Below are 26,965 nucleotides of genomic sequence, written 5' to 3' on the forward strand. Positions count from 1 at the left end.
TGTGTGTGTATATGCATGTGTTTGTTTGAGAATTCATGTGTGTGAGGCGGTTATGTGTGCGGGTGAGTTTGCGAGCTTCAGGGAAAACTACCTAGTGGGATCCAGCAGTACACTCATCTGTCCAGCAGAGGGCGAACCCCCTTGTTCCAGACACAAATTGATTTAACTTCTCATCTCCATCCTTCGCCGATAACAAATCAATACTCAGAGCTGATAGCTCGAGACCCATCAATGGGCTTTTGAAAAATAAAAATAAAAAGCATTGCATAACACTTTGGTCAAAAAGCGAGGCTAATCACTATCATTAGCCTCCATCGCTATCAAGTCTTAGATCCCAAGTCTAATGATTGTAGAAAATACCCGTAACACTCCTTAATGGACGACCATCACACACAAATCTAGACACAGTTCATTCACCTCAGGAATCTGGAGACTGAACTGAGTGATGTTTAGGACGCGCTAGAAGGCGCTAAACCCCATCGGTAAATAAGCCGTTTGAGTCACCATCTAAATAGGGACTTATTTTTTGGTTTCTAGGGGCTCAGCCTTTGATTGTGGCGCCAAAGCATTAAATTGCGGTTCTTAAATTCACTGCTTTCCTATCTTTTCTCTTTTTCTTTTTTTTGGGACAGGGCAACTCTTAATTCCTAACTTCAAGAAAAGGTACCTGAATATAACAACTAACATCTTCCTGAGGTAGTCTTAACTCTCTGGCGCACTTCCGTTGGCCCGACCAGACTAAAATACTCCTTCTTGCACTAGGAGTGGCAACACCACGCATCGAGCACATTGGATAAACACTTGTAAACTCCAGACCAACGCATCCACGTGTGCGTCCACGTGCATTTGGTTTCTACAGAAGCATGTGCACAGTGTAAATCAGCATACATTCAGCTCTGTCGTGTAATAAATATATAAAGAAAACTAAATACTAAAAATTAGCTGCTAGTCACATTCAGAGGAGAGGTGTCGGCGTGTACCCCCCCCCCCCCCCCCCCGAGCAGAGGTGGAGCTCCGGGATTGCTCAGGGGGGCAGGGGGTGGGGGGGGTTAGTTTCCAGGCAAAGGCCCAGTCACCAGGCAGGGCGGAGGCCCGGCCCTGTAGCTGCTCAGGCTGGATTTGCAGGAGTGCAAGACTGCTTTGAACAAGAGAGGCAGCTGCTCCAGGGGAACGTTCACCAACTTCCCTGAAAGTGTCCACAAAACATGAGGTTAGCTTCACTTGTTAGCTTGCACGAGTTTGCTTTACATCTACGTTCACCTTCAGACACCTCAAAGGTGTCTGAAGGTGAACTAAAGAGGCTGAAAGAAAACAGACAACAAAAATTGGGTTGGCTTCGTCCTGTTTAGTTTAAGCCACGTTTCCACTCCAACTACCGTTGGACCAAGAGACTACTTCTGCGTTTCCATGGTGTCTTAAAGACCCATGAAGATTAGTCAGATAAAGGTCCTTTAACACCAGGAACGTAACAAATAAATGACACTAAAAAGCGAGAAAAACACTACGCAATAGGATGCAACGAATGCATGAGAGGATTGTTTTACTGCATTTCGACGTGCGGCTGCAGATGTTTAAAAATGGTGGCCGAATTACAGTGATGCAAGTAGCCTACACTTCCCAAAATGTTCCGTGCTGCAAGACCGAACCTAATTTACACCTGAATCCCTGCAAAGGTTTCCCATTCCTGGGTGTAGTTCCTGTGGTGGAAACGCGGCTTTACATAAACACCCAAAGAGCTAAGAACACAGGCATCCACATGGCACAGGTTCACATTTAGTTTAACCAATTTTATTTTACAATGCAAATTGATCAGACAAAATGAACATGTGATAGGATGGGCCCGTGCGCATTGGAGGTGTGACTTACGTGCAATGCAGCGAATCTCAGGCAGACACATCATGATCTCGGGGAAGCGTTTGGGCTGGTGGGGGTACTTGTACTCCGTGTAGTCCTGACACACGTACCAGTAGCGCTTGTTCAGCTGCTCCAGCTGAGACACGTTGGTCAGGCCGCGGATGTCTGGAGAAGGACCCGAAGTTAGAAAGGAGGAGGCCTGACTTCGTAGTCATATCTAACATTGCATCTCCCATTTCTAAAACGTATACTTACTTATATATATATAAACCTTTTTTCTTTTGGTTTCACCCTACAGCTACACAGGTCAGTTTCAGTCAAAATGTATCCAGCCGTCTGCATGGGTAAAGGAGAGGTGAACACGTTTGTCCGGCCCTACCTTGGTTGAGGAAGTTGATGGCTTTCATGCAGGCGTACTCCTCGTTGCTGACCTTCAGCTGGTGGAACTTGCGGAACAGATAGATCAGCCGCTCCATCACCTCCATACCCTCCTCACTGAACCTAGAACCAAGAGAGAACCGTCAGAACACGCACACAGACAGTGACACACACACACACACACAGGGTTGTGAGAGATCGCTTTCTTATAAGCTACAAATATTTGGTGTGCATTTTTGCAACAGAAGAATACTGAAAATGTTTGAAAGGTGTCTCCTGTTTGTTTGAACAGACTGATGCCCAAGGATTTGTAGCCATGAGGAAACCACTACTTATCACTAACTGCGCGAGACAGGAGTGTTGCTTTTTAACAAGCGTTTAGATCTTACTCCTATAACAGAGCCAAATCGAGCACGGCATAATGAATGCATATGTTTTTTCTATATTTCCTAGGTTTATTCATCTGTATTTTAGGGTTTATGTTTCCAATTGAGTTTCGTTCTATAGAAACCATTTTTTGTTATAATGTGGCAATCCTGAACAATACAACCGTAACAAACAACTGGGGATGAATAGAGTCGGAATCTATTGAACCGTTCCTGGCGGTGTTTTACTGAGCAGGAAGGAGATGGGATACAATAGAGAGACTGTTCTCTCAGACCATCCGACCCAACCGGGCACAGGTCCAGAACCACAGGTTCACAGGAGGCGCTAAATCACACATTTAATGCTCAAATTACCTCACAATCTGGAGACAAATTGACCCAAAGACCTCAAAACGGCCCGTAAATCTCCCGCAAAATTAGAAGAAGGGTTATCAGATAACTCATATCTGATTAACAGACCTGACACGCATACACCCACACACAATTACAAACACACCCTTCTTGCCAACCATACACACACTCCCTACAAACCACACAAACACCCTACCACACACTCCCAACCCTAACACATATACACACCCACTTACCCAAGCACACACACACACACTACAAACCATAAATACACACCCTAAAAACACACATATATATATACATACACACACAAACACACACAAACACCAACAACACACACGCACACACAGCCTCCCAACCAAACACACACCCTTCCAACTACCAGTACACACACACACCCTCTGAACAATTCTCCACCCAACACACCACCCTCTCATACACCCAACCCCCCTCATCCGGCCTGGGCCGGAGGTGTATTTCATTCATCAGACGGTGCTGGTCAGAGCTCTGGGACCCTCCCCTCTACGGCTCTCTGGACCCCCGCCAACCACAATAAGGGCGCTGCCATGGGAATTATTACATTACTGCTGCGCTTTTACTTTGGAGATACCGAGCCGGCCCGAGCAGAACAGATTTCTGCTCCGCCATCTGGGACGCCGCCCCCCCCCTTGCTCTGCGCCCCGCGAAATATATTGAGTTGGCATAGGGCCGCGGCTGTGAGACAGAGAGAGAGAGATGGATAGAGAGAGGCACTCATAGTGTCTCTCTCTCTGAAGAGTGTGTGGGTGTTGTACATTAATGGCGGGAGATAGCTCCAACGGAAGGGAGGCAGGAGTAATAGAAATCAGTCTGGCTGAGAAACCTGATCTACTCTTCCTTTCGTTGCGCTTCGTTCACACGTTGCTATAGCGATATAAATATGCGTATACTTTTAAACATACATCATTAATAGAGGCAGTAGGTGGCATTCTTAGCAATCCTGCAGCTTGTAGACTGATGGAGCATTGGTATCTAGCATGCGACTCGGTGAATATATAGATGGAAACGCACACACGATCACCCCGACCCACCCACCCGGCTCGCCATGCCTCACCCCTGCAGTTCGTCGTCTGACGGCGTGTACTTGGCGGTGACGTCGGCCAGGTCTCCGAAGATGTGCGCGCTGTAGATGGTGAGGCAGGACAGCAGGATGAGCTCCTGCCAGGTGGAGCTCAGCAGACAGGTGTAGTCCTCGATGGACAGCTCGCAGAAGAACGGCAGCTTCTTGATCCACGAGATCTGCCTGAACAGCAGCTCGTCGGCCAGCCGGCACAGCAGAGCGAACAGCTCCACCTGGCTCACCTTGTACCTGCAGGGACAGGACCAGCAGCAGGCAGAGAGAGAGGTGAAGCTTGTGAGAATAGATGCAAAACAAATACATTTCATGGAAGGTTTGGTGAAAACCTTCCATGAAATGTAAAGGTTTTCACCACCCCCCCCCCCCTAAAACTATAAACAAAGCAAATAAATACATATTCAATTACTATCCTTCTATCATTTTGTAACTCTTGTGTTGACACCAGAGAGAGGAAGAGCACGAGCCAGAGAGAGTAAGAGAAAGGAAACAAAGAAACACTTTTAAAAATGTGTGGATGTAAGTTTCGAAAGGCAGCCATCGTTGGAATTTCCCGTCTGGGATTTCTAAAGTACACCTAACCATTTTGTGATGTGGTATTTAATCATCTTTAAAAGGAGTTATTTGGAAACAAATACAAATCAATTAAGTTACCTTGTTACCCCCTACAGACCCTTTCTCAGTCAACATCATGATCCCGAAGCATAAGCTTGAGGCAAAACAAAGCAGAAACTCGTGGCAAATACGAAATGTAGGCTACACCAACTATCCAAACTATGTCTTCTTGCTGTGTGGTTGAGTGCCAGGAGTAAAATATTACTGTTGTAGGTATGGATGTCTTACTTAGGTTCACCATTTCGGCCTAAATGCTCCATTTACAATAACCATAGCTTCATAGAACTGATAGTATTTTGCATTCAAATATGTTAGTCACTCTACAGCAAAGTAAACAGTAATTATCGTTTAACTTTTCAATGACTGGAAATAATAAGAATTTTTTAAGTACATTTGCATTGCATATTTTATGTATATTTTATGTTTGTATGCCTATGTTTTGCGTCGGTGGATCTGAATGAGGTATTAATGTAAATGGTAAATGGACCGCATTTACAAATCATATATTTTTTATACCCCTTCACAATAGTGCCTAACATTCACCCATTCATACACACATTCACACACCGAAGGCGGTGTGAGCCATGCAAAGCGACAATCAGCTCGTCGGGAACAGTTAGGGTTAGTTGCCTTGCTCAGGGAGACCTCGACACTCGGAGGAGCTAGGAGGAGCCCGGGATCGAACTAGCAACCTTGCGGTTACCAGCCAAAACGCTCTACCCCTCAGCTACTGAGGCCCACATTATGGAGTGTGAAAACGGTGAATCGTGCAGGGGAACGAAAGGTGAACGTGTTCTCACCCGTCCTCTATGAGCATGGGCGTGGCCAGGGGGCTGAGGTCCTCTGCGGCCACCAGCTGCAGCACCATGGGGTGGGACTGTGGGTAGAGGGAGCGGGGCTGGGGGGTCAGCAGCCCCGACTGGGCCGCGTAGCTGAAGAGGTGGGGCAGCAGCTGGTAGTGGGTGCTCATGGACGTGTTGATGTACTGCTCCCTTAGCGCCGCCGCCGTGTAGCCCGTCATCTCACCTGACCGGCTGGGTGGAAGGGGGGAGGGAGAAAGATCAAAGGTTAGGTGCGGTTTAGACTAATCGAGTGACCGCCAAGCGATGGTTATACACCGGACTTTAGAAAGGCTCGCAGTGTGGGAGGAGCTGGGACGAAGGAGGTAGGGGACAGGAGATTATCAACTGCTCTTGGTAGTTTAGGAACCTGCTGCATGCTGGGAAATGTTGTTCTTTGGGAATCCTGTGATGCCATTAGCCTTTGGCGTATTCACCACAGTACTGAAGTAGCTTTCAATTCATCTATCTCCATCTATATCTATCTCCATCAAAGCAGTTATCCATCCATCTGGATTTCACCAATCAATTGCATGACGTTTACTTACCTTAATAAATAATTAATAACATGCATGTTTATAGAAGCTCTTACGCATATGACTGAAAGGGCTTTAAGACACTCCTTCAGTTTTGCTACACCCAACATCCACCCACCCAGCCACCCACCACCTAAACAAAACGGGCCCACATAGCTGAGACACCCAGGTCACTGCATCGGCATGCTGATAATTCCTGCTGCATTTCATTTACAGATTTCATTTGATTAGAATCACGAGGGGGGGGGGGGCGGGGTTCTTCAGCTATCTGTTATCCTCGCTGCTGAGGGTGTGTTCGTGTTCATGTGCGTGTGTGTGTGTGTGCGTGCGCGCGATAAAGGCCATGTTTACACATCGAGTGATCAGAATACACGGCATGAGCAGACAATATGTGGCCTTGGCAGGAACACAGACAATGCACGTCGCTTGCAGATAACAGCCGCATACTTATTTATTTCTGCTGGTTTTTATTTCTTTCTTTCCATAATTTTGCATCGTGGAGAGGGAGTGTGTGTGTGTGTGTGTGTGTGTGTGTGTGTGTGTGTGTGTGTGTGTGTGTGTGTGTGTGTGTGTGTGTGTGTGTGTGTGTGTGGGGGCAAGAGAGCTCACTTGGAGGAGAGGGTGGAGGAGGGAGGAGGGAGGGTAAGAGGGAGTGGGAGAGAACTCACTTGGAGGAGAGGGTGGAGGCCGGCGAGGGCTGGTTGCCCTCGGACGCCCCGTTGCTAGGGGAGCTGTGGTCGCTGTCTCCAACGTTGCGGTCCCCCCAGGTGTGCTCTGCCGCCTCCTCCTTGAACTCCTGCCCCGACATGATCCTCTCTATCTCCTCCTCTGAGATCTGGTGGGGGGGAGATGATGAGGAGGATTAGGGAGAGAGAGAAGACAATATAGGTTAGAGAGAGATACAAAACGTGGATGAGGATGAGGAGCTAAAAACAAGAGTAGGGAGGAGAAGGGCAGCACTGGGGCAAGCTCGTCTTTAAGAATAATTGTATTATGTCCTGGAGAACCGCTATGCCCCATTCAGACAGCCTGTTTCGAGGGAATGTTGCAGAACAATTTCATGGCACCTCCTGACCAAAACATCTTTAAGTGCGTGCAGAGGCGGTCACAAAGGCCGGATTGACGTCTGTGGACCAAGAAGGTTTGGTGATACAGGGGTGGGAACCTTTGATGACCTGTTACGTGAGCGCCACGCCACAGGAGTTGTTTTTCCATCGGTGGTGAACATAAAGAATAGTCAGAGACCGCTGGGAATGGACTATACAAAGGCGCAAACGTCTCTGTAGACGGTGCCGACCTTTCTGCGAGAATAATTGTGACATAACGCCTCGACACGTTGTGTACGATGCCCAGCCAACGTGCTTGTGTTTGGAGAGTGGTATTCACCCTCCATTGTTGCTCATGAGGCATGTCGCATGCTGTCCTGTATGTTATGTACTAGACACTGACGATGTCATGCTCCACGTCCTGCTCTGATTACAAAACGCCAACACGGGGTAAGAGTCACGTCGCTTTTGTTTGGTTCTTTGGTTATAAAAGCAAAGCCAGCATAATAACGGATCTTCTCTACGGTAATATCGCAGGATCTCTGTATAAAAGGGGCTAGTGTGTGTGTGTGTGTGTAGGTGCGTGCACGTGCGTGTGCGTGTGTGTGTGTGTGTGTGTGTGTGTGTGTGTGTGTGTGTGTGTGTGTGTGTGTGTGTGTGTGTGTGTGTGCGTGTCACTGACCAATGGAAAACTGAAAGGAGCAAGGACACGAAATAAAGAGAAAATGAATGACGGGGCACCACAAGAGTGTGTGGGATGTGAGTGTGTCCACGTGTATGCCAGAGGGTGTGCTTGCATGCATTTGAGTCTGTGTGTCTCTTGAGGGTGACTAGGTGTGTGTGTGTGTGTGTCTGTTTGAGTGTGTGTGTATGTGCATGTGTGTGCATGGCGAGATCGGGCTATGGGTTTTTAGGCGATATGGCTAAAATAATTGAACCTTTGCCGTTCCATGCAAAGACAAATTAAAAAGGGTACCAAACGCATAACAAAGACATTAGCCTGCTAGACCGGGCGCCACATCTCTGCTCTATTGCCTCAAACCGGGTGTGAGGCTTCAATTCAAGCATGTAAATCGAAACGGAAACTCATTGAAATTAATGACATCAGGGTCCCCTTCATTCACGACACAAACCGAGAAACTATTTAATAGCTTTTTTTTTCTTGCACTTTTTGACTCTGCAGGGGAGAAATATAAAGAAGAAAACACACACTCTCTCTGAATTGTGTGATTATGACGGTGTTGAACGCAGCATCCCTTTGTGCACGCGGAGACCTTGGCTGGGGTGTCACGGGGTGGTGCGGAGCCTGGCTGGGTTTGTTCTGAGCCATAACCAGCAGTGTTCTGAACATGGATGCTCGCGGGTTCAGTTGAATGTTGGGTCATAACTACCAAGCACTTTCACAAGCAGCCACGGCAAGCTCTTATGTAAATATGGACGAATTATTAAATCCACACAGTGGCGGGAAATGTGTGTTTATTTGTGATTTTTCTACAGTTTTTACAGCCTCTAAATAACAGGTGAAGAAAGTTACAGCTGAACTTCATGATGATGGATTGTTCATGAAATGAGTTGGGAAATTGTGGGACATAAATGGGACGTGTTCAATGTTAAAATGTTGTTGTTGTCATTACCTGAACCGGACCGATGCTTTTGTTCCTCCCACCTGGCATACCATCTTCTCTGATTGCTGTAAGAAAAACGTCATACGAATCAGAATGTTGAGCTCTTTCATACACACAGCAGGGCCTAGAGCTCCACCTAGTGGACAAAGTAATGAAGCCTTTACAACGGTTGAGTAAAACAATCTATTGTATTGCTTTGCCACTAGATGGGGGTATATCCATACACAGGAGATGGGATGTCTAGATGCAAAGTCACTTGGATGTTAAATTGTTGCGGCCTCCATTGATTCGCCATATGAATGTATTCAGCATGTAGCGACCGATTTAGATAAATCGACAAAATGACTCCTTGGCCTTATTCACATGTTCATCAGCACAATGACCAGACGCTTAGTTTAAAATGCAAATAAAGACCAGGATAAAGGGGAGCCTACTACAGTCTGTCACATCAAATTGGGAGAACAGGTACTTAATTGTGTAGCGTCTACAGTAGCTGCTATCGTTGCTTTACACGGGGAATGGGTTAGCCTAGCGATTGTAATACTTGCACTTGGTTCTATGAACATCTTTACTGTACCGACAGCGATATATTGTTTCACTTCTTATGACAAATGTACTTATTGTAACAAATGCACTTCTTGTAAGTCGCTTAGGATAAAAGCGTCTGCTAAATGACCTAAATGTAAATGTAAATGTAGAACAGGCTACTCTTGCTGAAGGACTTCATAATAAAATAGTTCAGAAAGGAGGCTGTTGCTCAAAGACTGCTTGGCAAATAATTATTAAAATAGTGAGAATAAGAGCGTCTTCCTGAATTACTAAGCAAGATGGGAGCCTCTTGCTGAACGACTAAATGGCAAAAGAGTGAGAATAGGAGTGTCTCCTCACCTTTCCGGTTCATGCCCATCTGTAGACATTTGAGCAGCCGGCAGTATTGGCACCGGTTGCGTTGCTTGCGCGACATCTCGCAGTTCTTGTCGCGGCTGCAGCGGTACACGCGCTTGTTGCAGATGCTGCGCTTGAAGAACCCCTTGCAGCCCTCGCAGGAAATGATGCCATAGTGCAGGCCTGTGGCGCGGTCGCCGCAGATGAGGCAGGTACGCAGCTCAGCCGAATCATCTGTTAGAGAAAAACACAAACACACACACACACAACAAGGGAAGACGTGAATATCGGTTCATGTAAACCCCTTGATTCAGGATTTGTTTTTGCCACACCTTTCACAGGGAAACCTGCGATATCAAACATCCTCTTTTTGGATAACTGGCAAACAACGACAGTGTGTGAATTGTTTTATTGCCCCGTTATTAACAGAAGATGTGGCAACAGGACTGAACCTGTAAAAGACCAGTAAACATAAGAAAACTACGGAGCTGTCACATATGGCTCAAAATATTTTTTATTTATTTTTTTACAATTTTCAGCAGTGGGGCTGGGGTGTGTCCGAGGGGCACCATGGTGATGTGTGAGTGCATGCTGCTGATGAGCGCCGCCGCAGAAAGAGATCCTAGTGTGATTCCGATAGGGCTCAGGTTCATTCACGATAAAAGAAAAGTATAAGCCACATTGTTTTTGCCATTTAAGCAAAAAGAGATGACAATGTATAAATTGAAGAGGGTGCAGATAGGGCACCTATGATACATTTGTTTTAAAGAACGAATAGCATTTTTGGGACGTCTATTGAATAAAACCGATAATACTCTGTTTGCAGCACCACTGCTAGATGCATTTAAGAAAACACTGAGTTTATGTGCTCACCAGCAACGGGTTAATCCAGAGAGTGTTGCTACGATGAGGCTGCGCTACAACGATGTAAGAAGGTAAGGGGGTGCTCAGGAAGTTAAGACATCTTGCATGTTTAATTCAGCCGCTCGGCTCAGAGAAAGCCACCATATTAAATAACAAGAGCGCCTTCGCTTACGTCTCTCCTTTCTCCCCCTCTTCCTCTCTCCCCTCCACCTAACCCTGGTTCTGCTTAGATGAACAGGAAGCTGACATGCATGACTACGCTCAATAAGCTGTGTAGTCTCTTGAATGAAAGTGTGTCTAATGTATACACAGCGTTTATACAGCATGATAAACGCATTATAAACGCCAATGTCCTAAATTACTTTAAAACCAATCCGTCCTTAGTTTAAGCTGGTTTAAATGTTTAATGTAATAAATAATACATATATTTAATTATTACGTTCTTTTAAATGTAATTTTGGAGTTGGTTTCTAAAGTCAAAATAGAGGACAATCAGGAACACATTTGAGGAGGAGGAGGGACAAAGCAAACAGGAAGTACCAGGACAGGATTTCCTGTCCAACGACAAAAAGAAAATGTAGAAATGATGTTCAGAACATTTTGCTGACACAGCATCCACACATCTACCAAATGTTACGATTTCCATATATGTATTTGTGTGTGTCTAATGCAAGTGAGTTTCCATGGTTAATGGAAACGTCTTCTAATAATCAACTTTCTAGTCTATTAATTTAAAATTCAGACATGTAGACTCTAAAACAGCTTTGTGCACATCCATCGAAAAAAACAAAAAGACAAACATCCACCCAGCCCTGCAGCACCTTCAACATTCTATGAAGACATCAACCATCACCAGCCTCAAGCACAGCACAGAGAGGTCTGAGTCAAGGTATCCGCAGACAACTCTGCTTCGAGGCTCGGCCTCTGGGTGGAATGCAACAGAGCGATTATCTATATCTTTACAAGATCAACACCACCTTGGGCTGAGGAGAACATACCAGAACACAGCCCTAGCACCAAGTCTGTTCCTCTCACAATGCAAATGAGTGGAGCAGGATCGACCAGCAGTTAGCGTTATTTGATTCTCTTTGAAAGGTTCTGGGTTCAAACCCATATGCCGACAGTTTAACCTGTAGCAGGCCTCCTCGAGCATGATACTCCCTAACCCCTGTCCACTCTTCCGGGACATGTGTCCCAAGATGTTATGTCATTTTGTCATTAATTCACACGAGGGAAGCTTGTACGAAGAACAAAGGAATCTGAAAAAGTGGTAAAACTGTGCTGTCAGAAAGAATTTTGTTTGAACTGTGCGTTCAGGATGGCACAGGACCAGGGTGTACAGTTATCGGTCGGGGTCATGGCTTAACCCTGAAGACGAGCTTCATTTGAAAAAGGAATGCATTTGAAAAATATAGTTTTAAGAAATTAAATCCCTCAAATACAGCATTGATTCATTTTCTCATGCTGTACCGTGGTGATGGCTGATTTCAACCTGCAGTGGAAACTCAAAGCAGCACTCTATTGTGTAGTTCATTGAATGAGATGGATTAAATAGCAGAATGATTGTGATTGGGGGGGAGGGGAGTCACCTGATCAGGCACGTGACCGAGATAACATAGAAACCACTCCTAAAGAATCAGCTTTTAAAGAAGGCTTGCGTACTCTAGGTAATTAGTGTGTGTGTGTGTGTGTGTGTGTGTGTGTGTGTGTGTGTGTGTGTGTGTGTGTGTGTGTGTGTGTGTGTGTGTGTGTGTGTGCGTGCGTGCGTGTATCACACCATAAGGTTTCAGTGAATGGAAGGTTTGGCAGAGCTCAGAATCAGGGATTTGGCTTTTAAGTGAGTTTTAAAATCCTTCCTCAGTGTTACAATACTGTAAAGCAACAAAGAGAGGGGGGGGGGGTCAAGCAGTGACCTAGTCTCTGGATTAGACTAACTGTTGTAGTCATTAACCCTGCAGACCCCAGAGATGCGTAAGACCCCCACCCCCCTCCTAGTGAACACAAAAGAAGATCACAGGTCTGATAGAATCAATATCATGTTGACGAAATCCCATCTGAAAAAATAGGTTGAATCCTAAAATAAGGGTTCATGACTTTAACGGAAGGCTGGGCAGGTTTCTGCAGTAATGGTGCAAGGCAGGCCAGGACACAAGTGAGACTTGAATGTGATTATTTCCATTCAAGGATTTGATGAAAAGCATCTTCAGACGGCTCATACCAACAAAGCAACGTAGGTGGGGAGGGGAGACGTGTGCCCAATATTGTGGAACACGGTGACATAGGAGAAACAAGACAGGGATGAATGGAAAGAGCCAACAGGACAATAGTAATCAATATGTTTTGTGTGGCACTGGAGTGGTGAGGGAATATTCATAGCACAACTCCACATGTTGAATAACTATACTACATAAACTAGAGACTAACTAGAACCAAAACACTACGCAATAAACTGCACAACAGTACACGTACAAAAAATACAACAAACATGTGCAAAAGCCATCACCAACGAATCACACCAACAATTAAAGAGATTCAGATGAAACCAAAGCACCATTTTAAAGTCCCTGAAAGAAAGTAGTAATTGCAGTTTCAAGGGTGTGCCTTAGCTCATTCTTCTGCAGGAAGAACATGACCCCAGCTGTCATTGTCTTCCCCAAGCCACTAATTTGCCTAGTTAGCAGAGAAGCTTCCAGATATTTAATCTGACCAGCGGGGTTTTTACACAAGAGCTTGTTTAAAGCCTCAGGATAAAGTTCTGTCGCTGCTCCCTCATTCCCGCCCTTCCTCAATGAAACCATTTGTCTGCCCATGTGGCTCCGGCATCGACGCGTTGAAAACCCGACTACACTTCGCCACAAACGCCCGACTTCCTTTAATCAGAAGGGAAACAACAATGGCTTTCAGTTTCCTTCCCTCGCACCCCGCAAAAGACTGATTTATTTGTTGGATCTCTCACCCTCCTCTTTCAAGTGCATGGCCACCGTTATTAAAGGAGAGTTCACACATCCACACACTTGATCTGCCACTGCCACATCCCCCCCCTCCGCCCACCCCATCCCCCTGGATGTGTGGCTTTACTGTCCCTGCTCCCTTCACACCTCACTATTCACCATTCAGCCATTTTGTCTTTTTAGCAGGCGCTTTTATCCAGAACCACATGCAAGGAATCTTTTCAAACGCATGTCCTTACGGAGCACCTTGCTTTAGGATGTCTACAGATAGACCTTGGACATTGGGATGAAACCTTGGGTGGCAAGTCAAACATGAGACTAGCCTGACCCCTCACTCTTATATATTTTAAGAGGCTTAAAGGCCCAGAACCTAGCAGATAAAGAAAAGAGAACTAATGGCAGAGCGCTGATATGAGTAGCAAGCTTACCTAACTGAGGGGGGTTGACTATGCTAGGATGAGAAGCCTGCTGGCAGCTAAGTTAGTTGAGAGGGTAAGCTTTGATGGAAAAGAATAGCTGATTGACACCCGGGTCATGTGACTACAATAAATCCCCGGGAGGAGACATGTGGAAGAGTTATAAAGCCAGTCTTGAACTCTCTCCCTCCCCCTCTCCGCCTCCTCCCCCGTGCCCTGGGTCTCCCCCTCCTAATCATTAAAGGCTGCATTGTTTCCCAAAGGTCACGCCAGGTTTCACTCTAAACTTTTAAAGCCAACTGGGAAACGCCAGCCAAGCATTTTAACCTCCCGTCAGGGCAGCAGTCCAACAGCCAGCCCGGGGCTCCATATGTAGATCAACTGTGCGCACAGCCCCTACCAACTGTAGAATTGATTGGAGATTACAGTCCAATTGTATTTTTAGTTCAAACATATCCAGGTCAGAGGTCCTTGGTGACTTCAGGAGCACATTGAACAATGAGTGAAACGCAAATGCCAATAAGTCCCTACAATACACTGGAGAAAACACAAACACCATCACTGTGGCTTTGACCCGTTCTTTTTGGAAATACACACATAGCTATTTCCAACACAGTCAAATCCTGTCTTTGTGGGCTAGGGAGGAGGACAATAGCAGGGACAGAGAGTAAACCTAAGATAGAAGAAAAGGTGGAGAGAGCTGGAAAGACCTTCACACACACCAGTGGTTTGTCTTCCCTCACAATACCTTCCAGCTGAGAGGGAGAGAATGAGACGGACAGAGAGCGAGAAAGAAATGGAAATATATAAATACACTTTTCACATTTAATAGTACATTTTTCCTGTTTGCTCTTTTTTTTATTTCGTCATGTAAAGGTTTAGTTTCCATGCCGATAAATCTATCTGAAAGAAATTGATAGGTATGAGAGAGGTATTGACAGGTTAGGAGGGGGTGTGAGGGAGGAGGGGAACGGCGAGAGCATAGAGGAACAGCAAGAGAGAGAGAGCAAGAGAGAGAAAGCGGGGGATGGAGAAATCTAGTATTTTTCCGCTGTGAACTGCGACCCTCACACACGGCACATCTGTTGTCAACTGAAGACAGCCACGGTCAGTCGTCCAATGAGACAAATGGCTTCCTCTGCATTTCCTCCAATCAGACGTAAATGTCTCACTAATCTAGCTACACATACATACTCTGTGTTGTAACAAGATACCTCAGACAGATAGAGAGAGTGGGGGAGATAGAGCCCTGTTTTACATTCTGTTACTCTGTTTACTTACTTAAAAAAAACGGTTTACTATTTGAAGCCCAAGTCAAGTACATTTCCAATGTGTAAAAATATTTTTAGATTGTTGATTGTAGATTGACTAGAAAAACCTATTTTTGTGCTTTAGCAATGTAAATGTAAGTTTCCCATCAAAATGTGGCCCATTTGAATTGAAGTGAGAGAGCGACAGAGAGCGACATAAAGAGAGACTATACAGTTAAATGAAGGAGACCCAAGGACACAGAAACAGACAGAAAAAGAGACAGCGAGACAGATATAGAGATATAGAGAGAGACAGAGACAGAGTGAGAGATCAAGACTGACAGAAAGAGAGGGAGGACGAGAGCGCCTTGGGGGTAATAGATACAACACAGATCTTACATTCCACCAGATGCCCCCCACCTCCACCAGCTCCCCTGCCTCCCCCCATTGTCATGCTAATACCAAAAACTTCCATGGAGTTCCACATATTCCAGATGACAATGGTAACCTGTTGACGTTGGCCGTCAAGATAAGATACACCCTGGCTCCGTCTTAACCAGCCCCACCACCATGACTCCCACCCTAACCCCCATTCCGACCATCCCCCTACACCGCTTGCCTGTCTCAGCCAGGACTGGGGCCAGATCATTAACACAGAGAAAGATCGGTTATATGTAGAAGATGTTAACTGAAGGATCATGTTCAATACGTTGGTTTATTGTGGAATAGAATAGAGTTGTTACAGCAGTGGAGGTGTATGTATTTCACAGTTGTGAAAGAGAAGCCAAGTGTTTTTTCCTTCTCAGTAGAAATAGCTACCTTACACCAATGGTGATGTTGTGTATGTATGCAGGCTTATCTGTAGGTGACTAAACATTTTAAATCCCAACATGGTTTGCATGTATAAATTGTTGATGAGTTTACATGTAGGTATTTCCTGTATTACACATATATATGTTGAAATATCGGACATTTGTCAGATCATTGGAACACACTCCATTACTGCTATGCATTAATGATACCATGGTATTAGCATGGTATATACAAGTGTGTGTGGTGTGTGTTTACACAGGGGGAGGGGCCAGTGGGGATAATACACCGTTGGAAAAGAGAGCTGAATATTTTCACACCGTGTGTAAGGTTAGGTCAGGTCAAATAACAAATAAATGAAAAGCAACTTGCACGCCTCTCAGTTGTGTTACAGTACAGGGAGAGGAAATCAAAAAAGCGGATGAAGTGGAGGAAGAAGGAAAGAGAAAATGGCTGCCATGCTGAGGGTTAACTCAGGGGCTATTTATAGGTAAGCAGCCCCCCCTCCTTCCACCCCCTTATTGATCTACACATTACTGCTACCGCACAGATCCAACACACCCGCAAAAAAAACAACACACCAGGCTATGCTGCTGCCTGTAGTTTAATCTCCATCTCCCTCTCTCCTCCTCTGCTCCTTTCCATCTCCTCCTCTTTCAGATGCACCTACTTATCTACGCACACCCGCAGGCACATGCACACACATTCTTTCCTCTGACAAGAATGTGGAGGGGTGGTGGTTATGGGCGGTGGGGGGAGCATGGTTAGCGTCTTAGCATGATGAAGGACTACAGAGTATCTTAACCTGGCAGACTAGCTGAGACACTAGTGAAGATGCTAGCCAAGCAACCAGCAAAGACGCTAGCCAAGTGACTAGTAAAGGCTTCAGCCTAGCAGACTATAGCAAAGACGCTAGCCAAGTGACTAGAAAAGACACTAGCCAAGCAAACTAGCAAAGACACTGGTCAAGCAAACCAGCAAAGACAGTGGCCTAGTGGACTAGCAAAGACACTGGCCTAGTGGACTCGCGAAAGCACTGGCCTAGTGGACTAGCGAAGACACTGGCCTAGTGGACTAGTGAAGACGCTAACCTAGCGAATAAGCCAAGCAATAGCCATGTTGAATCAAGTAGACACTAGGCTAGGGGACCAGAAAGACGCTAGACAAGCAAACTAGCGAAGACTCTAGCCTTTTGAAAAGACATACAGTACAAAGGTTTCCCATACATGTTTATTGTCTCCATGACTGCTGTCTCATTGTGTAGCCAGGACCCAAGATAAGAAAAGACTAGCTGCAGATTATATTGGATATTTAGAGTAAAGAATAGTAGCAAATGGCCATGGGCAATTGACTGAATATGCTGATTGAAAGAAAGGCAGATATAAAAGGAAGAGAGAATGAAAGAGAAAAGAATGGGGCAGGGGTGAGGAGGGGGGATGTGTTTCCTGATGGGAGTGACGTGTTGTGAGGGAGGGGTGGTGCTTGTGAGGGATGCTTGGCTTTCTGACACTATCCTTACAGACCAGCCATGACAATAGCAGACCAGTGAAGACGTTAGCAAAGTGTACTAGCACAATCACTAGCCTAGCGGACTAGCAAAGACGTTAGCCAAGCGAACTAGCACAGTCATTAGCCTAGCCGACTAGCAAAGACGTTAGCCAAGCGAACTAGCACAGTCATTAGCCTAGCCGACTGGCGATGATGCTAGCCAAGGGAATTAGAGAAGATCCTATCCTAGCAGGCTAGTGAAGATGCTAGCCTAGCGGAATTGTGAAGACACAGTAACAAGCTTCCCCATACAGGCTTGTAGTGTCCTAAAATGCTTCCTCATAGTGTAGCCAGAACCCAAGAAAAGGGAACACTAGGTGTAGACGATATGGGATGTTTAGAGTTTAGAATATAGTAGAGAATGGTAGTGAGTGAATGACTCAATATGCTGTTTTCAAGAAATAGCAAGATAATTAAAAGAAAAAATGAAAATAAAATAAAATGTAAAAACAATTGAAGGGAAGAAAGAAAGAAACAGAAAAAAAATACCAAATGCATAAACAAATGCAGTACTGAAATTTGTCAGTTTCGCTTATTTAAATTAAACACAGAAATGTGGTGAGGGGTGGACGTGTGGGTGACCCCAGCAGGGCCCTTGGGGGCTCCTGTTGGTGTGTTTCTACTGGCCCTTCACATAAACACTGCTGACTAGGGACAAACCATTTTCCAGATGGGCAACAAAAGCCCAATAGAGATCAATAATGTAGAGAACAGTTCTTTACAGCACCTAGACTCCCCATCAGTCCTCCACACGCACAAATAACAACACAACGCTCCAAGGCAGAGGCTGTTAATGTGGAAAAAAGGTTTTAAAAAAAAAATCCCTCAAGTGCCGAGGTAAGCTTGGGGATAAAAAACACAAATTGTTTTCCTTGAGTGAGGCTAAAGCGTTCCAAGGACAAACTTCTTGTAATCGGATAGAATACAAAAACATCCAACGTTGTTTTGCTCAACGTTGCCTCACTTTATTATCCATATGTAAATAGGCTGACATGTAAATTCTGTGACATGTAAAATTTTTCCAGAAAAACAGGAAACAAATATTTGACATTATGGTAATATAATCAACGGCAGGGCAAGCTCATAAATTCATTCAGAAGTCAGAAGCCTCTACCCAACACATACAGTTCTCTCTCTCTCTCTCTCTCTCTCTCTCTCTCTCTCTCTCTCTCTCTCTCTCTCTCTCTCTCTCTCTCTCTCTCTCTCTCTCTCTCTCTCTCTCTCTCTCTCTCTCTCTCTCTCTCTCTCTCTCTCTCTCTCTCTCTCTCTCTCTCTCTCTCTCTCTCTCTCTCTCTCTCTCTCTCTCTCTCTCGCCAACCCCCGGTGTGTGAATTTAATCCTTACCTTCCCATGTATCCATCTCATTCTTCTTCTAGTCTGCCCACAGTCCATTAAAGCTTGTAGTTCACTAGAGAGGGAGCCCTGAGGCGTGCAAGCCTTGGCCTCATGATTCTTCCTGTCTTGCTCTCTCTCCCTTTCTCTATCTCTTCCTCTGTGTCTCTCTCTCCAGCAGCCTCTCTCCTCTGCAGCTTGGAGCTCTCTGGTCACTGTGAGAGCCGTGAGCCATACTGGTCTCTTCACTGCCTGGTCACATGACCAACAGAGTTCACCCCCAGGGGTCATGGCTTGGCTTGAGCTCCAATGACAGCTAGGGGTTATCTGGGTAGAACTGATAGTCCTCTTTTCCCTACCGCTCAACAATACACCCCCCTCACCCAAATTAGCCTCCCCAGCCCCCCACCCCCTAGCTAGCCTAGGGCTGCATTAGAGGACCAAAGTGCACCACCAAGCATAAACAGTTTCAAGCTGACAAAACACACAGACACATAACTAATTGAGCCACTCCATTCAGGGAGTGGCGAGCTGACTTTATGCAGCTAGTTGTTTAATGGCTGAAAGTATGGAAACCTTTAAAAATAAATAAATAAGGACCTTGGTGAATAAGGTTGAATGGATGAATCGACAACGGGGAGAACAATTTCGATGTGGGTCCAGCTTTTACCGCTGTTCCTTGTCAGACCGTATGTTGGGTCTGGATGACACGGTAACACGCCTTTATACAAGCTCTTACCAAGACATGATGGTCCATTAATACAAGGTCTGAATAACAAGCTTTTATTAAAACACGCCTCAGTAAAAACGTTCTTACCGTCCAGCGGGTCCTCTTCCTTGACCCCCCCCAGAGAACGGGACAGGGGTACAAACTGAGACACATCCAGCGCTGCTCTAGGAGAGACACACTCCCACGAAAAACTCTCTCCCCCAGACTCCCTTCAGGGGGCTTGAATCTCACAACTTAACCTGGCTCCTCTCTGAATGAACCCAGTATCAGACTAGCGGACACACCGGTCCTGCTCAGAGCACTCAGCCGCCCACCCCCCAACCCCCGTACCCATCGGCCAGAGCTCCACCCTGTAAATGCTAATGCTACTGCTAGCTACTCACACCCACTCACCCCCCCTACCGAGCTCAGAAACCCCCTCCCCATGGACCTGCCAATGCTAATAACCATGGCCCCTTTAAGAGATAATCAAGCTTTTTACTATGAACCACTACCAAGCGAGACAGACTCTAATGTGGTTGTTTAAATAATTCCGGTACCAGTAGGAAAGAAAGGAACGGATGGGCGGTTAGCCTTTGGTAAATAATCGGTTGCATTTCGGAAACCAAGTATCACCGGCAACAGATGTTATGCATTTAAAAAGCACAGCCCAAGCTCCCTGCTCCTGTTGCTCCTCCACATTAAGCCTGCCGCCTGCTGCCATAAGTCAGTGCACCGTACGGCTTACAGTCGCTGATGCGGCGCGCGTAATCTGCTGCGCTACCGCACTCGCCTCTCCAATGCATCAAAACGCTTGTTTTTTTGGCGCTGCACAAGCGGAGGGTCGAGGCCGGTCAACTATCTTCTGGGATTCACCCAAAACATGGCCGCCTGCTCAAAGGGTTTAAAAGTCAAAGATTCAACAAGCGAGAAAGGACTTCCTACATGGAACAGATCATTCATTTTATGACTCTGGATGTGGAAGGCCGTTTGTGTTGATGCCTTATTCCCCAGGAGCGTATGATGTCCCTGTCGATACCAACTGAAGATCAAGGGGGGGGGGGTGCATGGGAAGTAGCCATATGTCACCCTTGACCGCGACTCATTCCCTCTCCCACGTGGCCGAGATGAACAGAATAATCCCCCACGACGTTGCGGTTAACCTTGAAGTGCCAGCAAGCGACCAGGGACAGTTAGGGTCGTCAACTGGGCCCACACTAGGAGATGCCGCTGGTCTGCGGAGCCGGTGGTGGTTGTGACAGGGGGGGGGGGGGGGGGGTTTATCCACTCACGAGCCACCATGGAGCGGGGGATCAGAAATAAGCAGGGGGCTGCAGGGAGTTGTGAATGTTGGAAGGAGATAACACTATGAGAGGGTAAATTTGCCTCAAGGATTTTTGTTCCATGAAAAGGTAATGATAAAATGAGACAAATGCGATTTTCAGAGGAAAACCTCCCTGCGGTCCAAATGATGTGAACTAGCGCTCTATGACTGCCGGATAAAGGAGTTTGAGTGTTTTAAAATCTTTGAAATCACTTTATTATAAGGCTCAAATTGATATCTCTCAAGGGTTATGCCAATATTGTGTCGGTTGAATAGAATGATTATGATTCTGTGGAGCCTTGGACTCAGAACAACCTTGCTTTAAAAGCAAACGGTACCATAGATTCAAAGGTTTGAAACGTAATATACAGTATATTATCCAAGTTGCAGGACTAAATCATATCTGCAGTCTATCTTATCTCTTAACTCTGCTTAAAGACGATTATATATGAACAAAAGAAACACGGGAATAAAGGTATACCATAGAATTCATCCATCTTTCTTTTAAAGTTGAAAAAGAGATAATTAGTCATTTTATTATCCAAGTGATCGAGATGGGTGAACCCATAATCCTTGATTAAATGCTAATTATCAATAATTAAAAAAGAGAAAAAATTATTTAAACAGAATTGACAGAAAAATGTGTATAATTATTTGTAAAAATACATTTGATTCTTAATAATCCAAATAAATCTAAATCGTAAAAAAGGTTCCATTAAACGCATAATACATATTTTAATGGTCAGAATATAAAAGCAGTTATTTAGCCAGGGAAAGTAAAGTTTCACGGATTTAAACCTGAAAGTGCCTGAGGAAATGCACTATTCTTACTCTACATTGTTATTCTGTTCTTGACCTTCTCTCTGCCCCCCCCCCCCCCCCCCGGCCCACTCTCTCTAAAACAAAGAGGAGCCCCAAAGTTAGCTAAAATGCTAATGCCGTGCAGTGTCATTTCAAATGTGCTTATTTGTAATTTAGCTTTTTTGCATTTCACTAAACATTAGATTAACAAAGGCTCCTCCTTTTGTTTGAGCCCCACACGGGCCGCTCAGCTGTCCTCTGGCCCCCTCCCCTGAGACAAAGACTCGCAGGAAAAACTAGACCAACCCACCTCTCTAGTTGTTTGGCACTCCCAAACCTCAGGGGCCAAACCCACTCAGGAGCCACACAAAATGGAGGTTGCTCAAGGGCCACACACACACACACACACACACACACACACACACACACACACACAGTGAAGGGACAGAATTTGATAGGTGAGGTCAGCTTATATGGCTGAATTGTTTTTTTACTAATCTTCTGACAGAATTGCTGAATACCAATTAAGGGATTTACACATGAACACAGTGAAGGGACACAAAGACAGGATGGTACACACACACTTAAGACTTAGGGTATAAGTAGCCTTCTAACAGTATTACTATTGAACAATTTACTAATTCAGTCAACGCCCTAGCAGCTCCACCGCCCTACCCCCCATACTATGGGTCCCTGAAACGTAATGACTCTTAACATTGATACACGACACAATACATTTCAATGACAGCACACATACACAAACACACACCCCTATTAATTATTCATTTGTAATTCTATCCAAGACGGGGTTTAGGTGACTATTTATAACTTTGTTTGCCAATTAAAACCAGAGAAGAAAGCTTTTGACCAGCTATCTCAACTCTCTTATAGTATTTTATATCCAATATTCCCCTTCTCCCTGAGGCTCACACAGAGGTTGAATGGGAGAATGAATGGACAGATTTTAAGGATAAACTTTCAGTTTAAATATGATACAGAGAACAAATAAAATGACTTGAGTCGTAATATTATTGCTATGGTTGAACTATTATACTACGACTAATATTATAATTTGACTTGAACATTGCAATAGCAGCCAGTCCTTTCATATTCATGATAGGGCTATCTTAATAGCATTAGCATATCTTCATTAGCAGTGTTCTTACGGAGTAATGCCTGAGTATAATTAACACAACTGTGCTTCCGAACAGGGGCTGGGGGTGGGTGGAACGGCATGAACAATGCCTTTGTAAACAGCTGAAAACGTAAGGAAGTGAGTGGGGGTTAAGATTTTGAAGAAAACCCACCTCACACATAGAATGGACATTTGTAGCTTTTTATTGTATTGTCTTTATATAACTGCATTGCAATTTTTTAATTTGTATTAGTTCTTCCATTTTCTAATTGACATTTGTTTTGCTTTTTCAATGTCAATGTTTTTTATGCCAATAGAGCCCTTTGATTTGATAAAGCTGGAGTCGAGTGCAGTGAGTGCCTGCAGTTAGAAAAATATACCACTAGAGTGCGCCGTCAGCCAGACCAGAGATTACAAGCAGATTTTATAATAACATTTTCGCCTTTGTTCGGACAAAAGCAACGATTACTTTGAACCTGTAACAACTTGCCTTTTAAACATAGTTCAGAATCCTTACAGCCTGTTCTGGCAAGGCCCATTCCTCATTTTGGCCTTTCTAGGTTTCATAATTGTACCTTTGCTACTAAATCTATTTATTAATAATCATATTAAATCTCAAAATGACATAAGGAGGAACATTTGGAATTTAAACATCAAGAATTATATGTTTTACATCGTAAATTATTTATTTGCAAATGTCAAATTAAATTGTTGGTTGAGGCAAAACATACATATTCCTGATAAGAATATCAACAGGCCTATAACAATTCTGTTTTGTGTTCTGTGTTCCGTTTCCAATTAGATGTGGAACAAAATAGGATTATTGAACACAAAGTCTACCTTAAAATGTTTTTCTGTGTCCCAAAGATGATCAAATGTGTATAACCTTTTTATTATCCATTTCTTATGTGCTGGAATGCAAGTCCTTCGGTGCCAATCACACTAAATGGACAATCATACAAAATAGCCAGGTCCTGGTGATCTGATGTCAGATTTACAGTGTAGACCACCCTCCTATCATCCCTCCATCACCCCATCATCCCATGGCTGATCTAGAAAAGGTTCTTCATCATATACACCAGTGTGTTTCTTTGGTTGAATGTCCTTGATCATACAGACAAACAACTGTGTCCCCAGTGTCCTTGACTGGTTAAACTTTATTAAAATATACAGAATTTAAAAATAAAATAATTCGTCCACGTAACAAAAATAAAATCTGTATCTTTCCAAAGGACGCCGTGACCAGGAAGGTACAGGAACGTTGTTAGCCCTCCCTCTCTCCTTTTTCTCTTCCAAAAGACAAGCAGAGCTGCGGTATCTCTGTCGTCTCGATGTTGTTATCCCTCTCCTTCCTGTCAGCCATGTTGCTAATGACAGGTTAGCGCCGCAGCTCCGCCGCACGCCCCCTAACACACATTACCTCGCTAGGAGAGAGAGGCTGTCAAATTACACTTGGATCCTAACTCTCTCGCCCCCTGTTCCTCTCTCCCCCTCCCTCGCTCTCTCCTCCACCTGTCATCTCTCCCTCTCCTCTCTCCCTTTCCCATCTCTCTCCTTCCATTTGCTTTTGCCATTGATGTTTATTTGTTTGCATGGCTCGGCGTGCGTGCGATCGTGTATGTGTGTGCGTGTGCGTGTGTGTCAGGCAGGCAAGCGCGCGCTCGTGTGTGTGCTTGTTTGCACACTTGCTGGGCCAAAGGCCAATAATTCCCATTAATTTCATTGTACAACACAAAGACCTGAACTAGAATCTTGTAGAAACACAAACCTAAAATTTGCCATCATATTTAAAATATAATATCTTCTACGGCACAATTTGTCAGCCAATGGTTGAATCTGTTTGATGGACAAGCAGCTCAGTGGAAGCCCACACCACCTCTAACCACACAAACACAACTTTAAAGTACATATTAAAAACCTATTAATATAATGTATATGAATACATGGTTGGCTGTTCAGCTCATTGGAGCCGTCCCTTACGATCTCCATGAGAGCTTAGTTCACATCCAGCTAACGTCCATGGCCCCCTTCCTCCTCTCCGCATCATCTCCATCCATCCCTCCATCTCTTTTAACAACCCCCCTCCTCCTCCTCTGGCAATTTATCCCCCTTCTCTCCACTATCTATGAACGCTCTCTCTATCCCTTCACTCAATCAGCTCTCCCTCTCTCCACCCCTGACTCTTCTCTCCCCCTCCCTCCTCTCCTCCCCCCACCATTCTCTTCAGCCCCCCCCCCCCCCCCCCCAACAACCCCACTCTCACCCTCCTCTACTCTTCCCTCCTCTGCCCCCATCTATCCACCCCCCTCCTCTCTCTCCTTCCCTTGTCCAGTTCTCCTCCTCCTCCTCTCCCTGCTCCAGAAATGTCAGATGGAATTACTTCTCTTCACGCTCACAGCCTGTAGCAGAGTCACCGTGAACGCACCACGCGGCCCATAGCAGCACAACCGTGAACTTAGGCCAGGGCCTGTAGCAGAAGAAGGCTGAACTTAGGCTAGGCGTTGTAGCAGAAGAACCGTGAACTTAGGCCATGGCCTGTAGCAGAAAAATACTGAACTTAGGCCAGGCGTTGTAGCAGAAGAACCGTGAACTTAGGCCAGGCCCGGTAGCAGAAGAACCGTGAACTTAGGCCAGGCCCGGTAGCAGAAGAACCATGAACTCAGGCCAGACATTGTAGCAGAAGAACCATGAACTCAGGCTAGGGCCAGTAGCAGAAGAACCATGAACTTAGAGCAGGGCCAGTAGCAGAAGAACCATGAACTCAGGCCAGGGCCTGCAGAAGAAGAACCATGAACTCAGGCCAGGGCCTGCAGCAGAAGAACCATGAACTCAGGCCAGGGCCTGCAGCAGAAGAACCATGAATTTAGAGCAGGGCCAGTAGCAGAAGAACCATGAACTCAGGCCAGGGCCTGCAGCAGAAGAACCATGAACTTAGAGCAGGGCCAGAAGCAGAAGAACCATGAACTTTGAGCAGGGCCTGCAGCAGATGTAGAGCCTACAGGATATAGAGCGGGGCCAGCAGTAGAAGCGTGAACGTTGCGTGCGACCTGTAGCAGAAGAGCTGTGAACGTAGTGAGCAGCCTTTATTCTGCTGCTCCAGTTAGCTCCAATAAAAATCAGCACAGGCTGCTGTCAGTGCAAATACCAACATGACCGCTGAAACACCACCACATCACCCGTACACAACACGACACACCTCGCTCCGAAGGGCAGCGTTAGCAGACGCCGCGGAAAAAGGTCACAGGAAATAAGGAGTTGAAAGATGCTCTGTGTGTGTTTGCGTGTGTGTGTCTTTCTGTGTTTGCGTGCGCGTGTGTATGTATGTGAGCGAGAGGGTGGACACGCTCTGCTGTTTAATGATTCCCTTGACTCTGCCTGACTTAAGAGTCGTTCGACAGCTTTGCTAAGACGCTGCTCATCAGGGATCAGAAAGGATCCATGTCTCAGGGACTGGCAGTGGGCCTTCCAGCTCCGCTAATACACCCTGGCCGGCTTAGCCCCGTGAAATCCACCCTGCAGGGTAGAGATGTGGATGCTTGTGAAAAAATAAAACTAAAAAGACCAAACACTGCTGTGACCGATATAGGACAATATGTGTAGAGTTGTGTATCGTGCAGAGACACGAGGACAAAGTCAACGATGTACACGATATGGTACATGAACAACGTTCATGATGAATACCCTGTGTGGGTGTATGGACCGTTATTAATAACCAAAGAAACATTCCCGGAGCAATTATTAGTTGGACAACAAGCAATCACAGACATATTAATACAAATATTAAGCACAGCGTAATTTTTCCAGTAATCAACTCAGTAGCCAGCCGTGGAAGGCTTAGGCTAATAATCAAAGCAGATTAGCGGAGGCGCTATGATAGCTCATGCGCTAGCCCAGCTAATCGCCAACGTGATAACCGTGAATCACCCAATCGGGGTCAGCGGATAAGCGGATCGTTTCAAATTGCATTTTTTTTTTCCTTAAACAATCTCAGTATCGGCGCCCCCATCGATGACGGAAGGGACTCTGGTTGACTTCTGTTTGCCTTTCCCCCCGTCAAATGTCACAGAGAAACCTCCATCCCAATATAGCAGATAGTTAGCTTTGTGGTGGAAAAAAGGCTGCTTGTGAGCCTCTAGTTACACTGGGGATGTTAAGATGGCTGCTTGTTGACCGCCAGTCAGAATGGAGATGTTAAT

General features: G+C 45.4%; 1 protein-coding gene across 2 annotated transcripts in view; it reads right to left on the reverse strand.

Moving 5' to 3' along the window:
• Nucleotides 1-773: 773 nt before the first annotated feature.
• Nucleotides 774-26,965, reverse strand: part of nr6a1a (nuclear receptor subfamily 6, group A, member 1a) — a gene marked incomplete at its 5' end in the record, with an annotated part of 67,038 nt that continues 40,846 nt past the window's right edge. For both annotated transcript variants that reach the window (XM_079749511.1, XM_079749510.1), the window contains 8 exons: nt 774-1,186; nt 1,867-2,019; nt 2,234-2,355; nt 4,063-4,317; nt 5,499-5,732; nt 6,742-6,908; nt 8,754-8,809; nt 9,633-9,863. In XM_079749511.1, the coding sequence (XP_079605637.1) occupies nt 1,050-1,186; nt 1,867-2,019; nt 2,234-2,355; nt 4,063-4,317; nt 5,499-5,732; nt 6,742-6,908; nt 8,754-8,809; nt 9,633-9,863 (1,355 nt within the window). In that variant the 3' untranslated portion in view covers nt 774-1,049. The remainder of the gene's footprint in view (nt 1,187-1,866; nt 2,020-2,233; nt 2,356-4,062; nt 4,318-5,498; nt 5,733-6,741; nt 6,909-8,753; nt 8,810-9,632; nt 9,864-26,965) is intronic.

Source organism: Pollachius pollachius (genome assembly GCF_949987615.1).
Source record: "Pollachius pollachius genome assembly, chromosome: 1".
Taxonomy (NCBI): domain Eukaryota; kingdom Metazoa; phylum Chordata; class Actinopteri; order Gadiformes; family Gadidae; genus Pollachius; species Pollachius pollachius.